Source organism: Pteronotus mesoamericanus, unplaced genomic scaffold, assembly GCF_021234165.1.
Source record: "Pteronotus mesoamericanus isolate MK-2021 breed Mesoamerican mustached bat unplaced genomic scaffold, CSHL_Meso_final scaffold_705, whole genome shotgun sequence".
Taxonomy (NCBI): Eukaryota; Metazoa; Chordata; class Mammalia; order Chiroptera; family Mormoopidae; genus Pteronotus; species Pteronotus mesoamericanus.
In genome coordinates this window covers 16,663,032-16,685,615 of record NW_026555326.1, presented here as the reverse complement: position 1 = coordinate 16,685,615, position 22,584 = coordinate 16,663,032, and the positions used below count along the sequence as shown (strand labels likewise).

The 22,584-nt window shown below is 43.4% G+C and overlaps 1 protein-coding gene across 1 annotated transcript; it reads left to right on the top strand.

Moving 5' to 3' along the window:
• The first annotated feature begins 16,747 nt into the window (after positions 1 to 16,747).
• Positions 16,748 to 22,029, top strand: S100A11 (S100 calcium binding protein A11). The gene is made up of 3 exons (XM_054563438.1): positions 16,748 to 16,817; positions 20,070 to 20,222; positions 21,717 to 22,029. The coding sequence occupies exons 1-3, from the start codon at positions 16,815 to 16,817 to the stop codon at positions 21,867 to 21,869; spliced, it is 309 nt and encodes a 102-aa protein (XP_054419413.1). The 5' UTR covers positions 16,748 to 16,814; the 3' UTR covers positions 21,870 to 22,029.
• Positions 22,030 to 22,584: the final 555 nt, after the last annotated feature.

The following is a 22,584-nucleotide window of genomic DNA, read 5'->3' as shown; positions in this document are numbered from 1 at the left end:
GTTGATGTTTCTCTCCTTCTCTTACTCCCTCCCTTCCCCTCTCTCCAGAAATAAATAAAAATTAAAATCTTTATAAAATAAAAGAAAGAAAAATGTGGTAATCTCAGACAGTTAGTTATTCAGCAGGAAGAACTGCATCACAGTCTTTTGCATGAACCTGAATCACCCCATTTTGATAAAAGAGATGTGACCTTATCCTTTCATCTCTTATAATGTTTATGCACAAAATTTTACTTGGTACAGTTTATAGGTGGAAAAATGTTGAAGACAGGTGTGTGCAACAAAGTAATCAGAAAGAAACAGATGACGTAGAAATAAAAACGTTCATTGGATTGATCATTTGGTGTTTATAAATTTAAAAGTGGAAATGTTTTGCAAAACTGTAGTGGTTTTGATGGTTCCAGTGGAAAAAATTATGTTTGCTTCTGTAGGATTTGGGGCTTCTGTAGGATAGATAGATGAAACAAAGAACACACGTATACGTATGTGAGTATACACACACATATATACTTATATATATACAAAGAAATAAGCAAATATGTGTGTGTATCATCAAATCCATGATGATACAGAAAAAAAAATTTGAGTTTCCTATAGCTAAACTCTTATTATAATTTCTAATAACCTTTTTCTATTTCTTTATTCTTTTTAAATTTTATTTTTCAATTACAATTTACAGTCAATATTATTTTGTATTAGTTTTAGGCATACAACATATTAGTTAGACAATCATATACTTTACAAAATATTCCTCCCAAAATTTCTAGTACCCACCTGGCACCATGTATAGCTATTACAATATTATTGATTATATTCCCTATACTGTACTTTACATTCCCGTGACTATTTTGTAACTACCAATTCTCACTTCTTAATCCCTTCACCTTTTCAACCAGTCCCCCACCCCCCTCCCTTCTGTCAACTATCAGTCTGTTCTTTATTTTGTTTGTTCATTTATTTTGTTGTTTAGATATAAGTAAAATCATATGGTATTTGTCTTCCTCTGACTGACTTAATTCACTTAGCACAATACCCTCTAGGTCCATACATACTGTCATAAATGGTAAGATTTCTATTTGTCACTTTTATAAATTATAAAATGATTCAAAGATACACAAGTAGGTAGATGGATAGATAGAGAGATAGATAATAGACAGATTAAAAAGGGTGCATTGGACCCAAAAGGTAAATGCAAATGATTATTTTTCCTGGTATACTGAGGGTTTAAGGCCTCATATGATTCCTGTAATTCCACAAGTTCTTCATTAGTTGAGAAACCTGAAATAAATTCGTTGTGCCTATAAAATAAACAAGGTGTGTATAGGGTAAGTGGAGGCAGTCTGGCTTCTTCACCCAGGTGTCTGGGTAACTGAAGGGAAGCAGTTTCTCACAACCTTGAAGGTTCTGAGAAAGCAGTGTTCTCACAGCCTTGAATCTGGGTCCGATAAATGGTTCCCATAACGTGAAGTGGGCTCGCATGCGCAGCTCAAGCTTTGTTACCTAGCAATTTGGTCTGTAGCCAGCTTCACCCCTTCTAGTTCGTAAGAAAGTAGAGGTTTCTCACTGGGGGCACAGACATAGACAGGGAAGGGGAATGCAAGGGCCTACACTGGGCACCACGCAGAGGGGACAGGTGACATGCAGTGTGACACACAGTTTGCAGCATGTGCGGATCGTCCACCCTTGAAAAAAAGGCATGTCAGACATCCCAATGGCTCCGTGAATATTCTTCCGTGTGCACAAATCCCATGAACCTGTTGGGCCCTGAACAGTTGCAACAGTGTGTCTGCCCCACCCTTCCCCCACCAGCTCTGCACCTGCAGCAACTCCAGCCCCTGCTGCCCTCCCAATATTTGAAGTCTCAGGGCTTCCTTCTGGGGTTGTGGGCAATGAAGGGGGGGGGAATGAGATACCATGACAGCACTTCTCTCTGCAGCTTCTGGGGCAAGGCTTCCTGGCATTTTCATAGTCTCCAAATATCTATGACAACAGGTGGTGCTCTCTCTCTAAATCAGAGTTTTGGCTACTGAGGTGTCTTAGGTTGGAAATCAACTGGAGCCTGGAGCCTACACCCCCAATCCACCAGGACCCTCACCACCCTACCCCACCCTACCACTCCCATCCCACCAGCCTACCAGCCCACTCCACTCCCTCCCTACCACCTCACGCTACCCCTACCCCACCCCACTCCCAGCCCCCCACCACCCTATCCTCCATCCTTCACCTCCCACCACCCACCACCCCACCCAGCTCGCTCCTGTGAGCCCTTAGCGGCTCTACTCAGGGATCCACCCTCAGACCCGCCCATAAGCCCTCCTTCGAGATAAACTCAGACATTGCTTGTCGCTGAGTCACTTCCTGGGTAGTGGTTTTGAGCTTCTACCCTGCTCCAGGCCCCAAATCCTACAGGAGCAAATGTAATTTTTTCCACTGGGACCACTAAAACCACTACAATTTCCTGTCTGCGGCTAGATCTATTGCTAACTAGCCTGACTTAGAGGAGAGGAACAGGGTCTATCTCCATAGGAAATAAAACCCGGAGATAGACATCCAGAGGGGTTCCTCTCTACTCCTGACACACAGGATGGGAACAGGAGGCCCAGGCAGGCACCGCCGTATTCATGCCCAACGCCCCACTTCCCACCCACACCCACTGTGTGCCTTGGTGTGTTGAACTGACACAAGCCACATATATTTACTCACTAAATAATATTCCCATCCCTACATTGTGAGCCTCTTAAACTTGCTTTCTTTTGTGTTTTAAATTTGTCCCCTTAAAATTCAACCTGTCTTGCCTTCAGAGAGCATTTGCTTTCCTCTCTTCCTTTAAAAAGCACCCACGATATCACAAGGAGGGGCCACCCTCTGGGCAGTAACTGGGAAACCGCAGCGTTCCAGCAACAGGAGGTTGAGAAACAGGTAATTCCTGTTCGAAGGACTGGCTGGGTTTGTTGGCAAGGGGTGACTAAGCAACAGAGGGAAATTTCGAAGTGGAGGGAGGGGAGTTCCTGGGCTGGGCTGGGCTGGGACGCGGGGAAAGCTCCACTAAAGAAAGCAGCCAGAGCCAAAGCAACGTTAGAGGGCAACAGACTGCAGAAACGCCTGCGAATCTACACGGAAGCACAAGAATGAACCACAGTATTTAACTCCTTTGTGTCCATTCAGTGTTTTGTGTCTTGGCGAACTTGCCGATTCGCAGACCTAAGTGACTTATTTTCTGTCAAAAACTAGTAACTCTTAGGAAACATAGTCAATAGTATTGTAATAATTATAAGGTGTCAGGTAGATGCAAGACATGGGGGAGATCACTTTGTAAGTTATGTGTGTCTAACCATTATGCTGTATACCTAAAACTAATACAATATTGAATGCCTATTGTAATTGAACATTTTTAATTAAAACTATTAACCCTTGAGGGATAATTTTGCAACATCTGTAAAAATTGTAAATGTTCATAGTCTGGAAATGTTTGATTCTACTTCCAGGAGTTTCTCCTTAGATAATGCCTGTACCTGTGCAGGACTTTGAGAACATTTCTTAGGAAAAAAAAAACTGTCTAGTTGTCTTTCAGTAGAAGCTCACTATTAATGTTCCCACCAATGTATAACACAGATACAACATGTGATATGTAGAATAATGCGTAGTCATTAAAAAGAAGAGGAAAATATGGCACTGATATGAAAAGATGTCCAAAAAAGATCATTACATGAAAACAAAGCAAGTGGTGAATGAGTGTGTACGGTGTGACTCCATATCATATATGTAAATCAAACACAAGGACTACCGAAAACACCACAAGAAACAGGACAGAGGGCAGTGAGTCTAGGGGAAATGGGAAGCTTTTTCTTTTCACTTTAAACCCTTCAGCATATTTGAAATTTTTTAATAATGAGTATTGCTTTTTTAATAATAATTTAAAGGGAAAAAATAATAAGCCCAGGCTGAGTAGCTCAGCTGGTTAGGGTGTCATACCAATACTCCAAGGCTGTGGGTTTGATCCCTGGTCAGGGCACATACAACAATCAACGGATGAATAGACTAGTAAGTGGAATAACAACTCGATGTTTCTCTCTCTCTCTCTCTCAAATAAATTTTTAAAAATATATAGAAAAAAAGTAAATGCACATATATAGACATATCTACAATGTCTAAGACAACACTTAATTATAAAGTGTTGAAGCACTTGATTTGACAGGTATGATCATAGACAGGAAGAACTGAAAGATTGAAATTTACTGTCATGGGAGTTTCACAGATTGAAAGTCAAAACTGCTATGAGTTACTGATTTTTTAAAAACTCAGGTATGGCCTTTCTTCAAGAAGCTTGCAGCATCTGCAGGAAGAGATGTACGTGCAAATAAATAACTACCCGACACAGTCAAAGACACTGGTGCAGGGTACTGTGGACACAGTGGTCAGCTCTACTGGATGGGGCAAGGGCAGGGGAGGCTGACACGAAAGCTCTTAGAAAGAAAGGGCTGCTCTGCTGCTCTTGAGATGAACAAGTATTTGCAGTAAAGCCAAGAAATCTAGTTCTCAGCCTGCCTCTGTTCCTCACCATGCCCTACATCACCTCTGGACTTCAGCTTCTTTATCTCAGGTGGAATCAGCTCCAAGATTCCAACCATTTAAAAATCATTCATTCACCCAACAAATACTTACGGAGAGTGTTTCAGTAGCCCAAATAACAGAAACCTTGAAATAATAAAAACTCAGAGGGATGAAAGCCCCAGGGATATCTGGTCTTATAATTCAAAAAACAACCAAAGTCACCTCCACATTTGATCAGTGGAGGCGAGAAGAGGGGAGAGGAGAGATTTTCTCCTGTGGAATCTGGAAGTTGTTCTCTTCCTGGGAAGGGCTCAGATTTTCCACATATGCCCAATTGTCACCAGGTTGCAGGGCAAAGGATGTGCAGAGAAATGAAAGCCAATTCCAGGAACAGGCCACCTCAGCAGGTACTTTGCAAAAGGCAGTCAGCAGAGAGGAAACCTTCTACATTTCAGAAACATTCAAATCTGCAGCCACAAATTAGTTGGCAAAGATAGTGCTCGAAGTCTGAAATTTAAGGAATTGGAGACAGGCTTCAAGCATACCACACCTCAGGAAGTTGTCAGGCTCAGAGGATTTCTGACCTGGAAGTGCCCATTAAAAATATCTCTTTCCTTCCCAAAGCTGATTACATTATACAATTCACTATTTTGCTAACAGCAGGAGTTACTGCTACAATAATATTGTTTTGTTTTATGGGGGGTTAGTGGAAATTCCTACAGAGAACACTGTTTTGAATAAGTAAACACTGTGATAAGAGCCCATGGCACAGTCCCTTCCTTTGTGGTTCACCTGGGAAAATGTGGCCATTATTCACCACAGGTCAGTGTGATCTTTTTTGGCTATGGGACAGGACAGGTTACATACATTTGGGCCTGCATTTGTGGATCTGAAAACCAACTTCAGGCTAAATAAGGAAAAGGAATGAAGAGTGATTCATTCATGACATTTTGGTAAATATACACTGAGTGTGTTCGCAAATACCAGGTCTTCAGGCTGATTTTGTACACACAAATAGGCATATTTGGTGAAACAAATGTGACTTTCCTGCTCATATAAAAGCAAAATATCCAACTAGCTCTTTCTCACATGCAAGACTGTGAAATAGCTCCCTTGCTCTGAGGGCCTGATGTGGTGCAAATTCTCTGCATAAGCTGTAAGAGTGCTGAATAGCCCGAACTGACCGATCTGAGTCCTGCGAAGAGGCAGCCCAGCTAAGAGCAGGTACATAAAAGTCGGGAATGTAAGCAAACCCAAGATGACAAAGTAGAGGATCAAGGTAGCAGCAATTCCTTCAGCCACACCTACTGAAGGAATTTACTCAGGTCCCTAAGGAGACAAACTTTCTTACCATCAAAATCATACCATGTATTATTACAATATTACATATATATTTATAATAGAGCTAATAATTTTTTTAAAACTATACATAAATTATTCTAAAGTATGAATTCGGTCTTTTGCTTCTTCGTTTAAAATCCTTTGGAGAATATTGACTTGAGTTGAGTTAACCCTTTTGACAGCCAGTTAGGATCCCGGTTCCCAGAATAGTTAAAACAGGTAAGAAGCCCTTCTGAGAAAATGATGCCTTAACAAGGTTCACTCCTTCCTTCCACTGTGGGCCACACTTCAAATGCAAAAGGAGTTGACATTAGTCATAATTATTTGCCTGCGACCTCAAACGCCCAAATCACAACCAGCCATCTTTCACTACAACTTCTGGAGGGAGATATGCAAAATCCCTGATTAGTATAAAGCTTGAACTCCCAAATCCCACAGAATTCCCTACCTTAGTGAATGAGTTTACAACAGTAAAATTCCTTTTAGACTTCAAATCTTCCCTCAAGGTCTTCACCTTGGGCCTTGCCCTCGATATCTAACCAGTCCAATGACAAGAAAGAATAAGACACAACAGAAAGCTCTGGAGGAACACAATTTTTTCCATAGTGGGCTCTGGTTCTAGATATCTATTGCCGCATAACAAACTACTCTAAAACTCAGAGGCTTAGAAAACAGCTTCCCTCTGCTTCACCTGGTGTCAGCTGAGCCAGTTTGAGGCTTGAGGGTCCACTTCCAAGAGAGCTCACTCATGAGCTAGCCATTTGGTGCTGGCTAGTGCTGGCTATTGGTTCCTCTGCACATGGGTCTGCCCAGGTAGCTTGGGCTTCCATACAGCATAGTGGCTGGGCTCATTGAGTGAGTACCCCAAAAGAGAACAACGTAGATTCCATATCACCTTTTAGCATCAAGTCTCAGAATCATATAACATCACTTTCAAAGTAGTCACGAACGCACCCAGATTTAAGGGGAGGAAACATAGATCCCATGTCTTGATGGGAGGAGTGTGAAGGTGACATTATAAGAAGAGGATGTGAGAGGACAGATATTGTTGTCATCATTTTTGGAAAACACAACCTACCCCAGCTCCCCCGTACCCATTCTACCTCAAACTATTTGTCTCAGCTAATGTAGACAATCCTACTCTTTTGGCCAGCAGTTGTTTCAGGAATAGGTAGACCTAAACCATTTTGGGCAGTGAAGTTTAAGAGAAGCCTGATCAGGGTTTCTAGGAAAGAGAAGCAAGCCTCCCCCACCGAATATGAACAAGGAGATGTATGCTCTGGATATATGTAGCTAAGAGCTACAGTCACAATGGTAACATGGACCACAGGGTACAAAGACAGAAGAACCTCATCCCTGATGACATCACTAAGCTGCTGCATCAATCAGCCAGGAGCCTCTCCTGCCTCGGGGCCTCCTGTTATAATTATAATTAATAATTTCATGATTACTCACACCATCTTGAGTCAGCTTCTTATTGCCTTCACCCAAAAGCACCCTAACTCTTACAATTTCTTCCTAAAGCTGAGGAACGCAGGTGAGCTAACCTGCATATTCCTAGGCCTCCTAAGAGCTGTAGGGTTGGAGTATGGGAGCTAGGAAGAAGTCTTACTGAACAAAAATGTCAAGCCATCAAAAAAGACCACGACACAGACCATAAGAACCTTTAAATTCTTAATTTGTTACATGGAAGTCCTCGTGCCTACTACTTACACAGCATATTCTTATCCTAGACCCAGAGTATAAGTAAGGAGAAATGACTTTGAATGCTCTCTAGGAGGTGGGTGGTGCCACCAACCAAAAGGTATTACACCAGATTCGGTCCTCAAGGAGCTGACATTCTAACAGGGAAAAATGGCACATACTTAAGTAGCTGTAAGTCAGGATAGGTTGTAACACATGCCACAAGAACAGTGCAGATAAAGGGCTGTGGTAGATCCATGATGAGACAGATCGCTTTTATTTGGAAGAGTTGAGTGAAAGTTTCATGGAAATGGTTCTTTTTTAGCTGGGCCCTCACATAAATAGAATGTGGGTATGAAAAGATGGAAAAACATTCTGGATGAAAGGAGGGGATCAAAACCAAAGAATAAAAACCAATAGGTGAGACATTGTGAGGCTCCTAAAGGCTGGAAGACATTCAAAATGTGACCTAGCACTAACCAATCAGAACAGTGGCCAGGCTGCAGAGCTGTAGCAAGTCCTAGAGAGAGACCCTCACCACGCCATGCATTAACTTTTAAGTTACCTGGTCATGGGAATTTCATGGCCCAGGGGAGGCACAGCAGTGGCTGGAGCTTCAGGTGGGTGGTATTCAGACTTCAGGCAAGAAGAGAAGCCATTTAGCAACTGGTAGAGAATAATTTTTAATATTTTCACAACTAGTGTGGCCTTTCCATTGAGAATTGACTATTAGATCAACCCTGCCTACAGGCTGACAGTGAAAAGTTCCACTTGACCAAAGTTAATAGTGAATGAAGAGAAATAATGAAAAAAGCAGCTGGGATTATACCATAAAGGACCTGGAATTCCAAGGTGAAGAGTTTTGACAAAGATTAAGCAATACAGGTCCACTCAGAATATTTTGTTGACACATTCAGATCACAAGGGATTAGACGTGGATCTCATGTTGTGTGGCCTTTTTGGAGTAGAAATGTAATGTGCATGTGACAATTTCCTGTGGCTCATTGGGAAAGAGAAAATTTCTCAACTCTGCCTAACAACAGTTGAAGACCTAAAACCAGCTATTTGAGGACTCTACTGGTTTCCAACCATTGGCATGAAAGATGTCTAGAAGAATATAAAGAAACTAAATGTGGGCAGACAATGAAGGAAAGCAAACAGTTACCCCGCACCTGCTTACACAGGGACACTGGCTGCTCTGAAGATGCCATCTCAAAAGTGAGGGAAATAATGAAGACCAGCAATTAGGACAGTGAGAGGAGGAAAGGACATGGAGGGGTAACATGAATGATGCCCAACAACCGCAGAGTACAATTTACAAAGCGCACTTTCATTTCATCCACACAGCAATACTGTAAGTAGTAATTAACGTTAGTGGAACACCTCACCACTTAAAGAGGTCTTTTATATTTATTATCTCCTTAATTATTATCCCCATTTTACATTTGAAAAAACAGAAGCTCAGAATTAGGAAACAGCTCATCTGGTAAAAGAGAGGACTGGAACTCAAACTCAGGCTTCCCAATTCCTTGTCCAGCATTTCCCTTTACACTACGGTGGCCTCAGAGATGGCGGAGTCACTCCTGAACATTGCAGATGTGGCCTCAATGCTCTGGGAAAAATCTGTAGATTATGAGAGAAACCTACAGAGAGAAATCTCCCCTTACAGCTACTATCTTCAGGAGGTAAAGCTTCTAGCCCAGGACTTAAATGGAAAGAGCCTCACCCTAAAGACTGGGTGAGCACCTTCTGATGCAGATGGCTCAGTATCTGCAAGGCGAAACTGTTTTCCTGTTTTATTGATCAAATTGGATTTGGGGACCCTCAAAGACAGGAACCGTGACTTTTTAATGTTTGTATCTTCAAACCCCGGCACAGTATCTGGTACTCAATAAATACCTGTTGAATAATTTAATGAGTATAAATTTAAAACCCCTAACAGAAATATCTTGAAATCCACATACAAGAATGAACCAATAAATGCATAAATAAGTGGAACAACAAATCAATGTTTCTCTTTCTTTCTCTAAAAAAATGAATTAAAAAAAACACACACAGAGTCAAACAATTCTTAGAACAAATTATTTAACAATAAGTCATGAATGTTAAATCCTCTAGAATTAAGCAGATACAACCCCTACTCTGAAATTGTGTTATCTGTTCGATCCCACAAACATTCATTTGGTATTAATATGTGCAAATTGCTGTGAAAGACACAAAGATGAACAAGACAGATCCATAATTTCAAGGAATTCACGTGCTATTAGAAAAGATAAAACATCTATTAACATAAATACCTTTAAAGTATAGCAGAATATTAAAAACCTCCCCCCTACAAAAAAAATTTTTACAAAATATTATGGGAGGCCCTGACCAAGGTGGCACATTTGTTTGGGCATTGTTCCACAAAGCTAAAGGTCTCTGGTTTGATTCCCAGTCCAGGCACATGCCTGGTTGTAGGTTCAGTCCCCACGAGAGGCAGCCGATCCGATGTTTCTCTCTCACATCGATGTTTCTCTCCCTCTCTCTCTCCTTCCCTTCTCTTCTCTCTAAAAATAAATAAATAAAATCTTTTTAACAATATTATGGGAGGATAAAGGATGGATGATGGAAATCAAGAAAGCTTCATGAAGGAGGAGTTTCACTGAGGAAGCCATAAAATTTCATCAGTGGAAACTGTATTACGGATGTTTCAAAAACAAAAGCTTGAGCAGTGGCACATACAGGAGGAAGTACAGAAGATTTTTTTGGTGATAATCAGTGATTCTATTTAGTTAAAGCATAAAGTACATAAAGAAAAGTGGCAGGTGACACTTGAGACCCTCTGCCCTAACTTATCAGTGTCACATACCAGTTTCACTTCAGACATGATAACCTGCTTCACATACTCGAATTGCACTCTGCCTCCTCACATCGTCCTGGGTGGATTCAGCATTGATGTGGGTGACCCACCCCGAACCCCACCCTCAGAGCTTCTTGACACCTTCATGCCCACTCCACTGAAGCTGGAATCAGTGCAATGCCCGTAGCCATGCTTGGATTTTGCCATCATTCATGAGGCCTCTATTTATAAAATATTAAACTCACTGAAAGATGATATTATACCCAGCTTTTTTACATCCCCAGCTTCCTCCATATTTCTTCCCTGCTTAACTTGTTCTTGGATTCCACGGAGACTCTGTGCCTGCCCACCTTCTGCGTCCTTGCTCCTTCCTTTTTGGTCCTGTACTCGATGCTCAGTCAACTGGATTATTTTCTCATCCACACCACACACTGCCTCACCCTCTGTTACCTGCGTCTGGCAAAACCCTAACCCTAAATCTATTCCACAACCCTCTCTCTTGGGTTCAATGACTAAACTTTTGAGCACACCTGGAGAAAGCCATGCAGCCACGCAATCATACAATCCTGAGGGTTAGAGTCACTGCAAAATTATAGCTTCCTAAACTGTTATATCATTCAGCCATTCTGAGTCAGCTCCCCTATCTCCCTCCTTCTGTGACCATTGCGAAGCTCCTCAGGTGGCCTTTGGCCACTGTCACAGATGTCTTCTCCTCCTGCCTCATACAGGGCTATCAGGTAGGATGCCCCTCTGCAGGCCTCCCAAACCGGTGGACTACCTGCAGCCTTGCTCATGGTTTCCCCATTTTGCACCTCTGTGGAATAATTCCATCCACCTTAGCCTCTCTGGGACCTTGCGTTAGCATTTGTATCCTTTCAACCCTGCACGTTTGCCTTCTTATTCTGGTAACTCCTTCTCCACAGCCTGTGAACCTACTCAAGGCTCCCCTGTATGCTTTTAAATCCTCCCTTGGTTCTTGATCCTCTGGCTGCCACTCTTCTCTCCTTCCTTCAGAGTCAGCTTTCTCAGATGAGTAATTTGTACTCCCTGCCCCACTCTTTGCCTCCTATTCATTCCTCAATCCACTGCCATTTGCCTTTCTCCCTACCACTATACCAAAACTGCTCTGGCAAATGCGTCCAAAGTCATAACTTCCAAATCCAGTGGCCACATCTCAGGCTTTATCATACTCTGTTTCTCTGAAGCTTTTCGCCTTGCTGACCACTCCTTCCACCCTAGAAGTCCTTCTTCCATGGACTTCACGACATCAGAGACAGTTTGGGGTCTCCTCTTTCTTCCCAGATCATTTTTCTCATTTCTTTTTTGCTGGATCATCTTCTTCCTTGTTCTTTAAATGTTCATTTATTCACAAAAGCTTGGTTGAGCACCATCAGACCAGAGACTTCACCTGCCTTGTTAACCACAGTAGGCCTGCTGCGTAGGACAGCTCCGCACACATGGAGGCCCCTCCTTAGGTAATTGCTTACTGTGAGTACTGAATGTGGGGAACACTGTAGTGTGCAGGCTACTGGCTCTTCCTTCAAGCAGCCTGTAGTATAGTGAAGAAGACAAATAAGTAAAACAGGAAATGACAGTAAAGTATGGTAAGAATTATGATATAAGGGGGTATGGGAGAACATACTATAACTTGGACACAGGAGATGCTGAATTTGTCCAGTATCAAAATTTGACAATACATGTGAAGTTCTGGCAACCAGGGAACCTCATTAGAGACTCAGTGCCCAAGATTTCTATTGGAGGCTGATCACATAGGCATACCCTGTCTAGCAGGTACCAAAATTCCACTCTCAGCAGGAAAGTAGTTATACTACATAGACCACATTGTTCATACAGTTAAGAAACAGTGAGCCACTCTTGGTCACAGTTTGAGGCACAGTGAGAGCACGGTAGGAAACCTCCCAGGTGCCAGTCAAAGACCAATCTTGTGAGCAGGCCTTTCTAAGGATAGCAGGGTCAGGCTGTTTTTGCATAGATACCTAGCCTAGTCTTAGGGAACTAGGAATGCTTAGGACGATAGTTCCTAGGTTGTGTGAAAGATGATGCTGTGGACTTAACTGTGTCTCTCCCATCCTCCCAAAATCCATATGCTAAAGTCCTAGGCCTTAATGTGACTGCATCTGGAGACAGGGTGTTTAGGAGGTAACTGTGGCTAAATGTGAAGACACAGCAAGAAAGCAGCCATCTGCAAGCCAGGAAGAGAGCTCTCACCAATAACTGAATTAGCTAGTACCTTGATCTTGGGCATCCAGCCTCCAGAACAGTAAGAAAATAAATTCTTATTGTTTAAGCCACCCAGGCTGTGGTATTCAGTTATGGCAACCCAAGCTGACTAAGGCAGATGAGCAGAAGAATGAAAAAGACTACTACAGACAGATCAGAACGAGGTGCAACAGCTCTGAGATAAGAAAAATTTGAAGAACTGTAAATAAATGTGACTGTTTTCACTCTTATTCTCTCCTAAGGTGATCTCATCACTCTTCCAAACCCCTCATATCCAAGCAGAGGCCAAGTTCAATTGTTTTTGCCTTCCCAGTACTTGGCAACTTCCTCTCCCCATCCTGACAAGGCCATCTCACCTTGGTTATTGCAACAATATCCTAATAGGTTCCTTGCCTCTAGTCTCTCTCCTCTCTAGTACATCTGCTACACTTCTCAAAAGATGGAGTGGATCATGTCACCCTCCTGCTTCAAAATCTTCAGTGGTTCTTGATAGATGACCTTCATGGTACAATCTAGCTCCGATTCTTCTCTCTCTGGGTTCATATCCCATAATTCTGCCTCACATTTCCCATCACCGCATACCCAAAAGCCAGGACTTACCAAGCCAACTGCAAGTACTGAGAATACACATATGCTTCATCCCTCCTTACTTTTGCACAAGCCATTATATAGGGCATCCTCTGAAGACACTGCTCTAAATTCTAAGCATTTCACACGAATTATGTCTTAATCCACACCACAACCATATGAAGTAAGTACTACTATTCTCTCCACTTCATAGATGAGGAAACTGAGGCACAGAGCAGATAAATGACTTGCTGGAGCTCATACAGGTAATACATTGCAGCACTGAATTTGAGCCCCACACTCTAGTTCCAGAGTCTGCGTCACACTGTGCTGCACTGCCTGACTTCGCCTTGCTTTACGCCGTCCCATCCACTTGGTGAATTCTAATTCATCCTTCAGTAACAAACCGAAGTTTCATTTTCTCTGTGCTGCTCCCCCCGAGTGAACCAATCATTTCTTTCCCAATATTGCCATCGTATCTTGGTCACATCCCTGTTGTTATGCTCATCACATTCTATTGTGACCATGTAATAACCTACCCAATGCTGCACAGAGCTCAGGTTGCATCTAAAAATTACCCTGCACTGTGAAGGTCCTCACATTTATTTCCAAATAGCCCTTTATTTATCTGTACCTCATTTCTGTCTCTTGCTACCAGTTAATCAGCCCTTTCATCCTCAGCTTCCGGCCTGCTTTAGCCTTTCAGTCCAATGCATTGTTTACCTCCTTGGTCAAATCTCCCTTTGCCTGCTCTCTCCTCTGAACTCTCCCTCCTCTGACCGAGAACCTAATTGCGTAATGACCCCATTTTAGCATGACCCTGGGGAGTTATCACAGGCCACAGGCAGGCCTAAGTAGAAGGGCTGACCCCCAACCTGGTTCTCAACAAATCATACTTACTTGATTTAGCTCTTTTTTCTTTTTTTGGGGGGGGGGGGTTTGGTTTTTTGTTTGTTTGTTTGTTTGTTTCATTCAAGCTACCTCATGGGGCAGAGGAATTATTAAAGGAATAAATGTCTTACAGAAAACTAGGAAAACTAAGTAACAAGGTTCCGGGAGAACAAGAAAGCTGGTAAATTTGGACTGCATGCTCTTTATCCCAGTGCTTCACCATCTGTACAACTCAGCTAATACCCAAGTAGCTACTTCTTTTATTCCAGACAGCCGTTGGTTTATTTTTTCCCTCTATCCCATGCATTCTTTCCAAACGTCGTGGCTTCTCCATATTCATGGTGTCTGCTTCTGTAGTTTGGATTCGCCATGACCTCATGATTCTCTCTCTGCATATGTTCAGCTTCAGCTCTCCCAAATGCCTAATTTTCTTTGTGTTTATAATTTCAGTTGCCCAAGAACAAGAAGCTGACTGGCCCCAGGTCATCTTTCCATGTCATATCATGAGACATCCGCTACGGTCCACTCTGTGGGTTGGCAGTCCTTGAGTCCACAGCTAATCTCAGTTAAATCAGCTGTGACAGTGAGCACAGGGTCAAATCATGCAAAATGTCACCAACTGGGCCGGTCCTTTAGCAGAGGCTATAAGGGAAGTGTTTTCCTTAAAAGAGGATTATGGTATGGGAGGTCCCCTGATTCAGGTTGGGACTAATTTAGACAAATGATTCTTAAGTATTTTTTATCATAGATTAAAGCTATGGACCTTTCTCCAGAAAAAAAAAAATTCTCCTATGCAAAATTTTTACGTGTAACTTTACGCATTTGTGGATCCCAGCAACCATCCAGGGAAAATCCTCTAAACCACCAGAACTCTAAAGTCTATCCAAAGACTACCTCAAAGATAGGCATTATATTACATTCGTCTTTGTATCTCTCATATCTAGCACTAGGTTTGGCACACAGAAGGTTTCAAAAAAAAATCTGTTGAATGAATAAATTATTCATTTATTAATTAAGGTTAAGAGTTTTTTCAAAGCCAGATGAGGCTAAGAAGTTTGGATTTAACAGAATGGGCATTGGGACCCTGGCCAGGTGACTCAGTTAGTCAGAGCCTCGTCCCATACAACAAAAGGTTGTGGGTTTGATCCCCAGTCAGAGCACATATGTAGGCTGTGGGTTCAATCCCGGTTCACTGTTTCTCTCTCACTCACATCAATGTTTCTCTCCCTTTCTCTCTCTCTAATGTAAATGCTAAAACAAAATGTTCTTGGGTGAGGATAAAAGTCCTTGGGGAACCATTTTGTTTAGTTCTTCTGTTTTGTTTTGTTTTGCTTTGTTTTGTTTTAAGTAGGCAATTGATCAGAGTTTAATGTGTTTTTAACAGTTAATGTAACAGATTGGAGGGCAGCAGACCAGTTAGAAACTGGAGGAAAGAGAAAATGAAGATCTAAACTATGGTATAGAACCCTGGTTGGAAATAGAAAATATGAGAGGCAAAGACAAGACAGAGTGTAACACTAAAGCTGATAGTACATGGCACTATATTAAGATTCGGGGTAAGAAAGGGATTTAGAACCAAAACTTGGCTCCAAGTCCTCAAGCTGAGAGACTGGAAGAATGGCAGCACCATTAGAGACATGTAAGAAGGGAGAGAAGTGGGTTTAAGGAAGCAAGTTATATCTTAATTACTGAGTCAGAGACTCAGGTGGGATTTTTCAAGTGGACAGGAACAACTGAGAATGTGGGTCTGGAGTAATTGAGCAGAGCTGAAGGCTGGCTCCCAAGTGACCAGCTGAGCCTGCAAGAAAGGAATCAGTTTACATGATGCCCTGCAGCCCGCTCTCTCTGCTTCACAGTGTTTGAAGCCCTCTCAAAGCCATCATTTTATTTGACAGTCATAATCTTACAAAATAGGAAAGGCAACATCACCTACTTTTATAAATAAGGAAATGGTTCAGGGCAGGGGTTTTACCAAAAATACTGCAATGAAATAACAGACTCAGGATTAGAACCCAGAGCTTCTGATTCTTAATACAACTCCAACTCCGTTGCCAACTGTACGCAGACAGTACTCTACTCTCATGGGTCAATTTTTTAAGTAGTTTGGGGTTTTGTTGTTGTTTAACAGTTGTCGGTTTAGAGAGAAGTTTAAGACCAAGGTGCTCCACCTGGCACAAATCACCACTCTAGTAACTATCTTCAGTGCAAAGGAACACATATCTCTGGCTTCAAGGGAACTTCTACTCTGCGATTGTGGCCCACAGCCCATGTTGCATGTTTTTAAATGCTATCTTTCTGCGTCTCCAACCTGAATGAACTCATACAAGGAAAAGACCCACTCACGATGTGGCCAGACTTCCCGCAGACAGCTGGGTAAAACTTGTAATTCAAAAAAAGTCAAAAATCTTCAAGGTTCACAGGTCAAGGGAAGAGACACTTTTTAAGGCTCTGATGGGTTTCCTGTGAGTTTTAAGTGAGGCTCTGTGTTTGGCTGACAAGTCCTGATCTGCGCGGCGGGGAAGCGGAGGAGGGGGTCGGAGGAGTGAGTCAGGAGGGAGCCGCGCGGGCGGGGACAAGAGAGCACGGGCGGGGGCCGGGCGGGGACAGGCAATAGCCTCGGCCCGCCCGCCGCCGCCGCCGCCCAAAGCTCGCCGCGCCGCTTCCCTCTCACAGCCTCAGCGCCTCGCTCTACTCCGACATGGTAAGCCTGACCTCTTATTTCTTCCTCTGAAACCAAAAGAAAAAGCTACAGCCTACTTTCCACCAGGTTTTAACTTTGATTCCCATCACGTGGCAGTAAACAGAGCAGGAAAAACCAATCCGTGGGAGGGAACTGAGAAGAGAGGACAGAAGGAAAGAGCCCTAACGCTCTACAGGAGTAACAGCCCAGGCGTGGCCACGGCCACGGGAGGTTCTTTGTTTACCGGGCAAAGATGAGGGCTCGGGCTGCGGACGCGGAAGTGCCGGGTGAGCTCCGCGGGGGAGGCCCCCGGTCCGCTCGGCGGGGGCGGGGGTCCCGCTTGTGCTGGGGGCCGGCGCCGCTGGGTCCCGGAGCCGGGAGACCAGCTGCAGACGGGGGTGGAATTCTGTGAGCGGCACCAGCTCTTCCTGGGGACCAGAAAGGGCACATTTCTGAACGGCCGTCTGAGCCCCCGGAAAATCAAAGTTTCAGTAAGCTAGCGGCCAGCGGCCAAGACGGAGACGGAAGCCGAGTCCGCCAGGAACGTGGGAGGCGCCCGGCCCAGCCACGCCCTTCCTCACAGCCTTGCCTTTCCACTCGCGGCCTTTTCGGGCGCTCCCGGCACTACCTGTTTTCCCCTCTTAGCTCCTGCCATCCCCACTTTGAATTCTCTAACTCTTCGATGAAGCCACCTCCAAAATCTGCCCCCTCTTTGGTGAAGGGAGTCAGCAAAACTTCCGCCCAGGGACCAAGTTTGGTTTCTGTTCGCTACCATTGGATTTTGCATTTTTAAATGGTGGAAAGAAAATCAAAGGAAGAATAATACTTTGTGACACGTAAGAATTACATGAAAATCAATCTTCAGCGTCCACACCAACTTTTATTGGCGTATGTCCATACCCATTCGTTTATGAGTTGTCTGTGGTTGCTGGCCCGCTAGGAAAGCAGAGTGACAAGTCATTATGGACCACACTGGCCTCAAATATGTACCATCTGGCCCTTTTGCCAACCCTTGCTCTAGTGTCTCAGTCTGTATCCCACCTCATCTTTTCCTCCTCTTTCCATGCAAAACGGGAGAGTCGTTGTCACATGATGAACCTGGCATGGTCCTGGAGGAGGAGGGTGGGTGCCACGGTCCTTGGAGGGAAAAGGTGATATTGGTTAATGAGAACTGCAATACCTGAGTCTTTTTCAAGCATTACTTCTTTTCCACGTTCCTTTTTCTTTTCTAAAATGTTGAGTGTTTAGTGGACATTTTTAAAATTCTTTCACACTGTCCACTAGCCCTGTGTCTCCTTCCTGTCATTGGTTCCCACCAAATACAATTCTGAGGGTGAAGTGAGGTGAGGGGAGCGCTGGCCTCCAAGCCAGAGAATAAGTTCTCCTCCCCTTCAGCCACTGCCGCACCTTGAGCAAAGCTTTCCTGTCCCTGGGTCTCCCTCTCTCTGGGCCTCCCTCCTTGGGAACTATCTCTAAAGACCCCTCAGCTCTACAAATTTTGCAATTCATTTCAGTAGTCTAATAATTGTGTTTCTTTCTTTTGCTCTGGAAAATTACCTCTGGGGAGAAATGCAGAGATGTTAAGGAGAAAAAAGTAAAGCAGAAGGCCATTTTGAAATGGGAAAAGCAAGGCAATCTGAATTCCCCAAGGAAAAGAGGCAGAGGCAGCTTCTTTAGGTCTATGAAAAGGTCACAAAGCCTTGATCCTTAGTCTGGAAACTTCTACGCTATCTGGTGTGCCCTCCTAGCCAATCTTGTTCCTGTCATCTGACACATTAGTAAAACAGTGAGATTTTAGTCCTGATAAGAACAGCTGTTGTGCAAACACATATGTTTCTAAGCAACGCTATTTTGTTTCTCCCCCAAACCCTGAAACCTACCAACAGTTTTCTTTAAGAAAACGTTCCAACAATGTGACTGTTGGGAAAGAATCCACCTCTGAAAGAGTTCTTTAGAACCCACCTTCGGAAGGGCTTTATAGATTCCCCAAGATGTATTGGGTAGGAGGCACCCGGCAGGCTGGTAAAGCTCCTGGAGAGACGAGAGAGGGGAAGAGCCTACAGAAAGGAGGGAGGGAAGGAGGCCTTCAGGCCTGCAGCCTCAGGGCTTCCATCAATCCTCAGGATGTTAATTATGGGGCCTGAAAGCCTCCAGCTCTGGATTCCAGGAAGTACGGGCTACAGCTCAAGAACAAATGAATAGTAAGTGCTAAATTGCAAAGTGACCGTCGGAAAGTAGCCCATTGTTAATGGCCTGGGGGGAAAGCCTCAGGAAGGGTGTGGCCCGGCACGTTTTCCAGATAGTCCGCAGTTGCTGCTCTTATCCACCAGGGGGAGAACAGCAGTTCCTCCTTTCTGGGGCCCCGAGGGGCACACTCATCAGGAGAGAATTTACTTGAAGATTTCTGATGAAGGAAAAGCAGAGCCCAGCATGGGATTTGAACCTCCTGCTCCTTCTGCAGCAGCCACAGGCGTGGTTCGGCTCTCTATAAGCCACGGGAGCTGTGTGAACAGCAACCTGAGAGTCCCCATATCAATCTTCGTGGTTTGAAATGACCAGAGAGGTTCGACCAGCCATTCCTGTGGGAATTCGTGGCATCTAGAAGTAGAAGAAGCAAAGGCTGAGGACTGCAGAAAGGGACTTGGAGGCGGGGATTCTGGGGATAGCTGTGTCCATTCCCTTCTCATGCTTCTATTTCCTCACATGTAAAATACAGAGCTGCTAATTTTCAAATATGAAAGCTGGTTTTGAACATCAAAAAAATTCTCAAATCTCCCACCCCATACACAATAATAGCTATGCTTTTAGTTTTCTTCTAGAAAATGCATGAGTTCCAGGAATTCAGTATTTTCTTTAAAAAGAACTGCCATTTCATTCATTACACTCTGTATACTCTTGGAAAACAGGAAATTTTGACATCTTTAGCCAATGCTCGGTGTGGACATGGACTGGCCGATGTTTAGTAATACGTATTTCCTGCTCGTTCTAAAGATATCAGTGGCCCTGTCACCCTCATTCTCATCAAACGTAGCCACAGGCTCCAGGCTTATTCTATGTTTCCCATGGAATATAGGTGACGGGATGTGGGGAGGAAGCTCACAAAATGTGACTTTCTGTGCATGTCTTAGGCACCTTACACCCCTAAAAAATGACCCAGGCTTAGGAAACTGCTTTGACCCAAAATGAAGAGAAAAGATTCTCTGGAGTGTTCTCTAGCATCAAGGCCTTGATATGTTGCTCTTGTCTCAGCCTTGAATTTTTTTTTCTCCAAAGGCAAAAGTATCCAGCCCTACAGAGACCGAGCGGTGCATCGAGTCTCTGATTGCTGTTTTCCGGAGGTATGCTGGAAAGGATGCTAACTGCTCTACACTGTCCAAGACTGAGTTCCTAACCTTCATGAATACAGAACTGGCTGCCTTCACAAAGGTACTGGTCCTAGCCCTTACCACTACCAGCCCCCTGTCCCCACCCAGCTCCAAACTGCCCAGAGCATGAAACAAAACTGGCAGAATGGCTAGGAATGAAGGGCCAGAAGCTAACCCCCGCCCCCACACTCTCCTGCCTCCTTTTCTTTCACTCCAAGCCAGGACTCCAAGTAACAACATAGGCTGAGCTCCCAGGCCTCACAAGGAAGCTCTGAACCACTGGTAAATGGTTCTCCTCCTTTTCTTTGAATAAGATGTGTTTTAAAGATCAAAGTTATCAAATTACCTGACTTAGGGATAACTTCCCTACTCATTTAGGGAAAAGAAATTGCAAAATAGTAAGTGGCGTAATGGAAGAGTGTTCTCATTTTATCCCTCTACCCCAAAGCCTCTAGGGATGGCCAATAGACTTTATGCAATGATAGAAAACATGTTTTATATCTGCACTACCTGATATGGTAGCCACTGGCCACATATGCCTATTGACTTTCTAAGTTAATTAATTTAAGTAGCCATAATTAACCAGTGGCTATAAGTGTATATATGCTGGGGGCTTGGGTGAGTGGAGGATGAGGCTGATAGGGCCTGCAACCTGTTTTTACTTCAAATCACTCTACTTTTATGTATTGGGTTGGCCAAAAAAAGTCCGTTTACTTTTTCCCATAAAATAAAAGACATTTTTCATTTCACCAATAACTTTATTGATTTGGATATTTTGAGTGTGTCGGCTAACTCACACTTTTGACTTCTAAGAGTTAGAGGCCAGGGGTGCTACTAAACATCTTCCAATGCATAAGACAGCCCCACAGCAAAGATATATTTGGCCAAAATGTCAGTAGTTCTAACAAACTTCACAAACCACTTTTGATACATTTGATTAGTCACAGAACCTTCTCCATATACTGCACAAATCTTTTTTTTTTTTTTGCATTTCAGTTGCATTTTTACCTTCCTTGAAATAATAAAGCATAATATGACAAAAGTGGTGCATATTTTCTTCCATCTTCAATATTAAAATGGCTGCACATAAATTCACCAATTTTTATAGGTTTTATTTTTTTAGGGCACACTGATATGAGAGCTGTCAATACAGTGTAACAAAATTGTTTCAAATGAAGTTAAAGACGACTAAGCACTACTAGAGCCATGGTACAGGAAAAATGTGACAGACTTTTTGGCCAACCCAATAGTTTATATACTGGAATTGCATGCAAGAGTTGAAAAAAGTGTTGTGTTGTTTTTGTAAAATCGAATAATCCCTGATTGTCACATTAAGAACCCTGGACTAGGAGCCAGAAAATCTGGCTTCCAGTCTGAGCTTCACCTCTTTTAGTCTGCTTCTGTGTTTAGGTAGTAGGAATACTAGAATCCCTACCCCATACCTCATGTTCTATGAGGATAAAATGTTGCAACGTATCTGAAAGCATTTCAGAAAGTACAATGTAAAGGTACTGTTAATATTATCACTTCATTGTTGTTATTACTACCTTTGCAGAACCAGAAGGACCCCGGTGTCCTTGACCGCATGATGAAGAAATTGGACACGAACAGTGATGGGCAGCTAGATTTCCAAGAATTTCTTAATCTCATTGGCGGACTGGCAGTAGCTTGCCATGAGTCCTTTAGCCGTTCCCAGAAGTGCCGCTGAGGAGCCCTCGGCGCTGGCCTCCAGACCTACCCCCTTTCCTTCCGGCTTCCCGATCATCACCATCCCCTCACGGACCACATCTATCCCAAGCTCAGTGCAACTACTACCCCATGTATGTCCCTCCTGCTGGTAATAATAAAACTTTTTTTTTTTTTTTAAACACACTGGAGAGTCAGTAAACTTATGCAAGGGAGGTAGAAGACTGGGAGGGATGTATCTGTTCGCCCCTACCTCAGGCACTGACATAGGCTCTGGGGATACAGTCAGCAAGACAGACAAGGTCCCACCTTCACTGAGCTTACTTTCCAATGGGCAGGGGGAAAATAGTGAATGAATAAGCAAACAAAGGGCTTGGGAGGATGATAAATCCTATGAAGAAAAAATTTCGAGGTGGTTTGTTAACACATTAAACCGGGGTTGGGGGCAGGACAGTCTTCTGAGATGACATTTGTGCTGTAATCTGAAGGATAAGAAGGAGCAAACATTCATAAAAACAGGAGGGCATTTCAAAAGAACGAACAGCAAGGGCAAAGGTCCTGAGCCGAGCAGGAGTGGGAATAGGAAGAAGACTTGTCAAAATCAATGTTTGGCTGTGGGCTAATATCAACACTAATTTTCAAACCCTCTGGCAAAGCTGCAAGGAAAGAGCCTAGATAGGTGAGTAGGCTGATCCAGGGTTAAAGAAAACAGATGAGAGAAAGAGAGAAGCATGTTT

What these genes read in the sequence shown, in the direction of transcription:
- S100A11 (XM_054563438.1), top strand. An exon ending in AACTGGCTGCCTTCACAAAG is followed by an intron (nt 20,223 to 21,716) that starts GTACTGGTCCTA and finishes CTACCTTTGCAG; the next exon opens with AACCAGAAGGACCCCGGTGT.